The 8,548-nt window shown below is 38.2% G+C and overlaps 2 protein-coding genes across 4 annotated transcripts in view; both read right to left on the reverse strand.

The window, feature by feature from the left end:
* Positions 1 to 247: 247 nt before the first annotated feature.
* On the reverse strand, positions 248 to 6,699 carry commd1 (copper metabolism (Murr1) domain containing 1). The gene is made up of 3 exons (XM_005747135.1): positions 6,503 to 6,699; positions 3,388 to 3,678; positions 248 to 749 (listed from the first exon to the last, which is right to left on the reverse strand). The coding sequence occupies exons 1-3, from the start codon at positions 6,674 to 6,676 to the stop codon at positions 642 to 644; spliced, it is 573 nt and encodes a 190-aa protein (XP_005747192.1). The 5' UTR covers positions 6,677 to 6,699; the 3' UTR covers positions 248 to 641.
* Positions 6,700 to 8,089: 1,390 nt separating this feature from the next.
* Positions 8,090 to 8,548, reverse strand: part of LOC102211252 (cell wall protein IFF6-like) — a 3,972-nt gene continuing 3,513 nt past the window's right edge. For 2 of the 3 annotated variants that reach the window (XM_013914359.1, XM_013914357.1), the window contains exon 5: positions 8,090 to 8,521. In XM_013914359.1, the coding sequence (XP_013769813.1) occupies positions 8,316 to 8,521 (206 nt within the window). In that variant the 3' untranslated portion in view covers positions 8,090 to 8,315. The remainder of the gene's footprint in view (positions 8,522 to 8,548) is intronic. The other variant, XM_013914358.1, reaches the window with a different exon arrangement.

An 8,548-nucleotide genomic window follows, 5' to 3' on the forward strand; every position in this document is an offset into this window, starting at 1 on the left:
AGTTAGCATGTTCATACAAACAACTGAATGTAATAATACCCTAATTTGATACCTGAATCTGGCTAATGAAATTTGCACATTTCTGATTTAGTTTTGTCAGGCTGTAGACAGTTGAAAGAGTTTCCAATTATTACTTCACATGTAGTTTAAACACAGTTTTATCCAACACCATGGCCATGAAGGTGATGCTGAAGGAGATAGAGATTAAAAAAAATATTAATAGTAAAAACAAACAAAAAAAACCAACTTAATCTTTCTGTCCCTTTTAATAATAATAAAAAAACAATTACACGTGGGATACTTCTTATTTAGTTTTACAATATCTACAATTATATTGTAATACATTGCTTTTGTTCACTTTAGTTTCATCGCATTTCTTATTTCTCATAATCCCAGAATCCCAAAGCTCTGCAAACTATATTGCAAAAAGAGGAATAGTTCTTCTTTAATGACCACTTATTCTCAGAGGACAAGTATTATCTACTAGAATTGATAGTGGTGTGTATATCTGTACACGTACACACCACTTTCATTTCTGATAAATCTGTGAGCAAGTGGAAAAACTTTGCCTCAACATAGCACTCTTAGTCACAGTTATCTTTCTGTCTCTGCTGTTTGAGATAAACTTTCAGGAAGTACTTTCAGGTACTGTGAACAATTCTGTCGATGCTCTCCTGGATGTCAGCCATCTTCTTCAACACTTGATTGACTTTGGTTTCATCAAACTCCAGACACACAAACTCTGAGTCCTGAGAAAGACAAAAGAACGGAGGTGTTAGAGGCCGGTGAACGCATTGAACATAATGGGTCAGCAACTAACGATATTTCCAAAAAAAATTTAAATATTATTTTCCAAAACAATGATTCAGTCTACTTCTTAATCAATAAATAATTACTGAAAGAAGCAATATAATATTCCCTGCGCATCATTCAGTGATTGCAGATAAAAATAGAAAAACTTTGGTTTAATAGTGTGAAGCTGAAGAAAAACAGGGGATTCTGCAGTGATGATGGGCATCCTATCATTAGGCCTTTTCTGGGATTCAAGACTTGAAAGACACCTTAGCAATTCATTTCACCAGTTACCAGTCTCCTCCACCTTCTTCCTCAGCCTTTGAGCTTTTATTAGCTACATTTAAATTGACTTGAATGGGGCAATAATACTGCTGAACAGTAGTTCAGTGGCATTGTGCACATTGAGAGTATGTGCTGCTCTGGTCTGCCGATCTGCTTTCTCTGAGCTTAGGAACCTGCAGAAAAAAATACACCAAAAAGAATAGACTCCTCAGTGTCAGCAGCTGCTCAGTGGTACAGCACATTAAGTCATCTTAAACTACGTTTCATTCTGTATCCAAAATACATGAAAAACAGTCATGCAGGCTTTGGCATTTACACCATGGTTGACTGAGCCACTTCCTGTCAGGTCATTATGCATTCTAAATCAGACAGCAAGTCATAGGAAATGACACCAGCATCAACTCTACACATTAATATCAGCTTTGTATGGTGCTAAAGCAATTATTTGACTGCAGTCTGTACATCCATGAGGACATATAGCATACCTAGTTTGGTTCCAAATGTGACAAGAACTAGAACTACAAGGGTACTTCATGATAAAACAGTAATAGTTCTTGCAGGTAGAAGAATCATAGCTGCACGTAAAAATGCAGCTGCATGTATATACTGCATTATATACATGCAGTATATAATGTATATGTTGCAGAAACTCAGAGGACCAGAAATCCTGGTAGTCTGGACATTGCTGATTACACACACACACACACGTTGCTATGGTCATGTGGGCTCATAGCAACGTAAATGTGATTTCCTATGACTTTTACTGACAAATGGATTTCTTCACAAAGCAACAACAGCTTAAATCAATCAGAGGCAAAAAATCAAAGCCATAGACATGATCCAACTTTTAAATTCTTTACAGTCTCTTTATGTAGAGGTAGAAGTGCCTGTGGCAGTATAGATTTGGGGATTTTTTTTTCTATTATTACAATACTGAATTGTTTAAAAAGCAAATATCCAACAGTGATCCAAAATATAAAGAAGGCAATGCTCCTTCTCCTAAATCTGAATATACATTTGAATACACTACAAAAGTAAGCTAATATTACCAATTTTACAGAACTTTTTTTCAGCTCTAAAACTGTTCAGGGCACAGAGTAAATTTAAACCTCTCATGGGACTGAGGCTCACTAAAGTACGGCCACACTGAAACCTGCTCTTTCAGCTGTAGTTAATTAGACAGAATGACACCACCATGAGGTTAGTTCCATAATGGCCTCTCCGTTTCACCCCAAAGGTTACAGAACCAGTTATGGAATGGATATCAGTCAAATCATAAATGGGTACTTAGGGTTGATGTTGCATAACAGTAAATGACAAAGCTATTGCTGTCAAACTCTACTGGACAGAGTATAGTTACGTCCCACCCATACCGAAAGGCCAAAACAATTCATGACTCTCCTCTGGCTTTATGATGTGTAAATGCGCTTACATGTCCATTTGAACTGCTAGCAATAAACTCATAAATGTGTGGAGTGCTGCAGTAAAGAAGCGGTGCGGTGGTTAGTACCATACCCCACAACAAGAAGTTCCTGGGTTTGAATCCAGTCTAGAGTCTTTCTGTGTGGCGTCTGAGACTCAGTATAGCTATATTTATATCTAATGATTTCAGGCTACTAAAGGCATCTTAATAGTGTTTCAGTCCTTTGTAACATATTATAGCCCTCACTTTTCCCCTTGAGCTAATGTCATTTTCAAAATATGATCATTTGTGCTCCAGCTCTGCTTTGAGAAAATACTGTCAAACATCCACAAACTCAAATCCTGAAGCAAAATTAATCGGCATATATAAAAGTTTTGGTCTTTCTAATGTGATTGTATGTCTTGATGCATGCAACCAGCCCACTAGGGATACATCTTTCACCATCTTACAATGCTGTGATTGCAGCCATTCTCCAACTCTCTGTAAATGGTACCCATGGCCATTGATCAGTGGTCATGAGAATTTGCACAATTACGATGAAGGAACTGTCCTTCCGGGCTGGTTTCAGTCATTATGCAAATGTACTGTTTATAAGGTTGGGGAAACCTGCAGTCAGCTGAGACTGAAGAAGTCACCTGGATGAGTGACGAAACGTTTCTCCCACTGAAAACGCTACGTCCAGATGAACAGAATAAACTTTTGGAGATAATGGGATTGTACTATTAGAAAAGTCATTTAGGACACTTTATAGTTTTAATTATGGTGGCACATTTATTTTTAACAAAAATGAAAACAGGCGAACGTAAATTAGCACCTCACTACATCCTTGGAAGCTAAGAATGATAGTTTGCGTCAAAGATAAAAAAGAAACTGGAACTATAGCTTACTTGTCCTGTTCTGCCGAGCTCGAGCTCCACCAGGGCGACTGGGCCGCTGTGAGCTGTTCCCCGTCTGCTGGCTGCAGCCTGGAGATCCACTCTCCAGGAAAGGCCCCTGAGGCTGGGCTCCCAGCGGCTATGAGCCACCAAACTTTCCTTAACTCGAACTCGTTGGCTCTTCCAGAAACGAGAGAGTGCAGCGGCCTGTTCAGCGCTCAAGCCACCACCACCTTGTTTCTTGGTCTTAGCTGTGAGGAAGGCCTCCAGCTGGGCATGGTCCATGTCTGCTGTGGCGATGGACTGAGAGATGCAGAAAAGAGGACGATGAAATTCAACACAAACCTGGAGCTCTAATGTCTTGTAATCATATCGCTACAGCAGTGTCGTGTGGTGACTTTTATGAAAAGGCAAGCAGTTTACTTTAATACTTATATAATACTACTAATATTAATAAATACTTTGCTTCATTTTAAGACTTTTTAAGGACCGGTTTATTTTTTATTATGACTTGATATAAAATTAGAACTTAAAGAGTGTGTACTTTCTTTTTACCTTTACTGTTTCCAAAACAAGAAGTATTTTCCCCATGACATTTATTTGGAAGCCCCATGTAACCAAAGTGGGTGCATTTTAACTGGACAGTGTATTCGGTCTTTCTATACATTCAGACAGTCTGTACTTTTGACATTTGTATTTTCCCTGTTTGGGCAAATCTGCCCCGAAAAATACATTTCACAGGCACTTCATTTGTTTCCAAAAAAACCCCAACTCCTCCACAAAAAAAATAAAAATATTTTGGGCATTGTAGGTACTGAGTAGGATATTCATGTTAGTGCTGCCCCCTATTGACAAAAGAGAAGAACCAGTGGAAAAATTACAAACCAGTAAATGGTTTGTCACCCTTACCTTAAACATTACAAAAATAATAATACATTTTAAATGTTTTAAATTCTTTCAAATTTAAGACAGTCCAGTCAGGATTTAGCTATTTTATCTGAAAACAATGTGTTAAGCTGTTATTTAAAAACATTAAATGTATTTAAAGACACTAGTCAAACAAAAATCCATTGATAAAAACATAGAAGGAAAAGGAGGAAAAGAAAAAAGAAAGAGTGACATAATAACATTTAAAGTTATAAGTAATAAGTCTGTTTAAACAGCATTTTTATGAGATTTGAGATATTTTATCACGGCTGTTACAGTGGCTTGCAAACTTGAACTTTTCCACATTTTGTCACATTACAGCCACAAACATGAATCAATTTTATTGGAATTCCACAGGAAAGACCAACACAAAGTGGTGCACACTTGAGAAGTGGAACGAAAATCATACATGATTCCAAACATTTTTTACAAATAAATAACTGAAAAGTGGGGTGCGCGTAATTATTCAGCCCCCTGAGTCAATACTTTGTAGAACCACCTTTTGCTGCAATTACAGCTGCCAGTCTTTTAGGGTCTCTACCAGCTTTGCACATCTAGAGACTGTTCTCTAGGTTCTGTCTGTCAGTATAACAAGAAGTCGGCCATCTTGGATACAACTTGTTTTTTTCAATAGGAAGAGGGCCATGTGACATAAACTTATTGGTAATGTCACAAAAAAAACAAAAAAAAAATGGTGTGCTTGGTTTCAACGTAACGTTATTCTTTCATGAGTTATTTAAAAGTTTCTCTTTGTTCACAGCCATTGACATGTCGAAGAGGTTAACACGTGAGGAGCAGATTGAAATTGTGTTGATATCTGGTGAACGCAGTAACCGGGTCATTGCAGCAGATTTCAATGCAAGACACCCTACGAGACCACCCATCTCCCATGCTACAGTTAGCAAACTGCTGGCTAACTTTCGTGAAACTGGTTCAGTGTTGGATTTGCCAAAATGTGGACGCAAGAAAAATGTCACTAATGAAGAAACATCAGTGGCTGTCCTAGCTTCATTCAGCAAGAGCCCACAGCGTAGCACTCGCCGCATGTCACTGGAGAGTGGCATTAGTCGAACATCCCTTCGGCGGATATTAGCAACTCACAAATGGCACCCTTACAAACTCCAGCTACTGCAGCATCTCAACGAGGATGACCCAGATCGGCGCACAGAATTTGCAGAATGGGCAAAACACAAATTGGAACAGGACCCTCAGTTCATGCAGAAGATTTCGTTCAGTGATGAGGCAAACTTTTATGTGAATGGTGAAGTTAACAAACAAAACACCGCTATTGGTCTGAAACTAACCCACATTGGATGGATCCTCCAAGACTGTTGGAGCAACAAAAGTGATGGTTTCAAGTTACGTTGAAACCAAGCACACCATTGTTTTTCTTGTGACATTACCAATAAGTTTGATGTGTCACATGACCCTCTTCCTATTGAAAAAACAAAAGTTGTATCCAAGATGGCCGACTTCTAAATGGCCACCATGGCCACCACCCATCTTGAGGAGTTTGCCCTCTCACATATACTAATGTGTCACATTAGTATATATTGCGCTTTTACTAGTCCCTAAGGACCCCAAAGCGCGTTACATATCCAAATTGGAAATTATTCTTTTATGATTATTCTTTTTCACCCATTCACGCACACATTCACACACTAAGGAGCTGACATCCCCTACCCCCAACATAGGTTAGCCTTATGTTGCCTTGTACATAAAAGAATAATTTCCAATTTCTTCCTGGCAATGAGGCAAGCAACCCATTTGACTCAATCATTGCTTCACTTGTACTGGAAGCAACCCAAGGCCAAAGTACTGAAATAGCATCGAAACTACAGAAAGCTGACTTTAAATGCTGGGAGTCCAAACATGGCGACACTCATCCATCAAAAGAAAGACAGTTCATTTGATGGATGTGTTCATGAAGACTTCTTCGTTCGGCCGCTCTTTTAAGAGAGAAACATTCGGACAATGTTCTGAGTTGCGTTTTAACAGATATTCTCACGGTGCCTCTCATTAATGTGTGTTTGTTTGCGTGTTGTGCATTTCTGGATGGGCACAAGCATGCACTATCACGCAGACGCAACCCTTTCTCCTAAACTGAAGTGAATATTAATGAAAAGAGCAGAATTGCTTGGTCTCGACTGCCACTTCAGCATCAGGATCATCAGTAGTGCAGGGTGCCGTGTTGCATTACCTTTAAAAGGCCTTTCATTTTGTCGTGCAAAGCTGTGAACTCGTCTGGCGACATGTCGGGGTAGAGCTCGCTTTTCAGCAGCTCCTCTGTGATCTCGCTGTTGTTGTAATATACTTTCTGTGCGATTCCATTTAACAAGCTGCTCAGAGACTTCATCGCGTCTACTTCCGCCATGTTTGCTCTTGTGGTCACATGAATTGCAGTACAACACGGCATTGTGGGACTTGTAGTTGCAGATTCCGACGGCAGCGCTTGACATGTATCGTTTCATCCAAGCCTCCTAAAGCGAACATCAGAAACTTTGCTGGAAAAATTGTGAAAAATCATTTGCAGTTACAAGGCCAATTTACCAGATAAAATGAAGCAATTGATTTATGTTAAAACGAGCAACATGCTGAGTTTTATCAGATGTTTTGACAGTGCGCATTAGTGTGGATTTGAAAAGATTTCTACATTTGTGTGTGCATAAGCACAAATAGGAGTATTATGCACATATGAACATAGTCGTGCACATATGAGCCCATGTTCACTGAGAAGGGAAAAAGGTGAAACAGGCATGCTTATGTAATATATACCAAACTAAAGTTAAACTAGTAACTACAGACAATATGTCTAAAAGAAAGGAACAAAGATTGGAGAAGAATTTCAGAAAGCAACAAGGAGCTAGAAAGGGTGTCAGCAAAAGGAGGGACAAATCTACAGTTAGTTAGAAAAGAAGATAAGAGCTCTTTACAGAGAGACTGTCAAGAGAGACCAAAAAAGAAGAAAAAAAGAGAAAATATAGACATTTTTTAAATGGCCTGAAATATCCCATGTTTTTTAAAATGTGTTATTTATTTAAATCGTTAATGCATTTTAAAAGCAATGCTACAGAATTATTAAATCAAGAGCATTTAGACATTGATTCAATTCATTTGAATCACATTGCAGTCTGACTATCCATTTTTACTGATTAGCTGGCCTATTTCACCTGAACAATGTCTATCTAAAAAAAGAAATAAAAAGTGAAACAGTAATGTCTGTACAAACTGTAGTGACTGAGGAGTAATATTTTGATAAAATAGCTTTAACAGAAAACATGTATAAATTGGCTAAATGTTATATGCAATGCACTATTCTGTTCATTGAACACATAACTTTAAATGTCATGAGTAATAGTTCAGAGAATTTGGTTTCAGGATATACAGAAAGTGCAGTCCTTTATTTATCAAAGCAAGTCTAATAGTACCATAACACAGGAGTTTCCAAATGATTGACACAGAGACCAGAATGCATGCCAAGCCAAGCTTTAATCAGGAAGAGCAGAACATTAAAGTTTTGATAATGTTTAATCTTTGACTAAATGAAATAGTAGTCAAATCTCTTTAAAGTCCCTGTTTTGTGACTCCAATTCATGATTCAAGACAAAAGTTTCAAGTTGATTGCTCCTACCACAGATCTGTAAGAATGTTTCACAAAAGCTCATTAAATCAGTAAAAGGTTGTAAAATTCTTAAAGTGGACATATTCTTTAAATTTCTAGTGTCATGTTTCTTTTTATTATTTTCAAATGTATTTTATTCTTTTTTTAAACCAACATTTTCTGGCAGCTCCTTGAAGGTTTAAACAGCAGGTCACATGGGACATGATCATATTAACTCACTGACAAGTTCGAAAGCAAGTTATTTTGTTTATAAAGGCCAAAAAATGAGAGTTATGCTAGCATAAAAAACAACAACTAAATCTATGAAAAGGAAAAATAATGCAGTTTCTCAGAGGATCTTCCTAGCTTCACTGGGTTACTTGTCAGAGTTTAAGGCTATGACAGACCTGTTTTACCTTAACCATGCCACCCCCCATTTCCCTCTACGTTTACCACCTCTTCTACTCTTGTTGCGTCCGTTGCGTTTGCTTCCTCTTCTGCCTTTGCCCTGTTTTCTGCCTTGCTTGCTTCCATTTCTACGTCTACCTCCTCGTCCAAGCTTGCTTCCTTTTCTACCTGGGCCTCTTTGTCTAAACTTGCTGCCTTTTTTACTTCGGCCTCCTCGTCCAAGCTTGCTTCCTTTTC

Source organism: Pundamilia nyererei, unplaced genomic scaffold, assembly GCF_000239375.1.
Source record: "Pundamilia nyererei isolate P.nyererei 1_Seehausen unplaced genomic scaffold, PunNye1.0 scaffold00189, whole genome shotgun sequence".
Taxonomy (NCBI): domain Eukaryota; kingdom Metazoa; phylum Chordata; class Actinopteri; order Cichliformes; family Cichlidae; genus Pundamilia; species Pundamilia nyererei.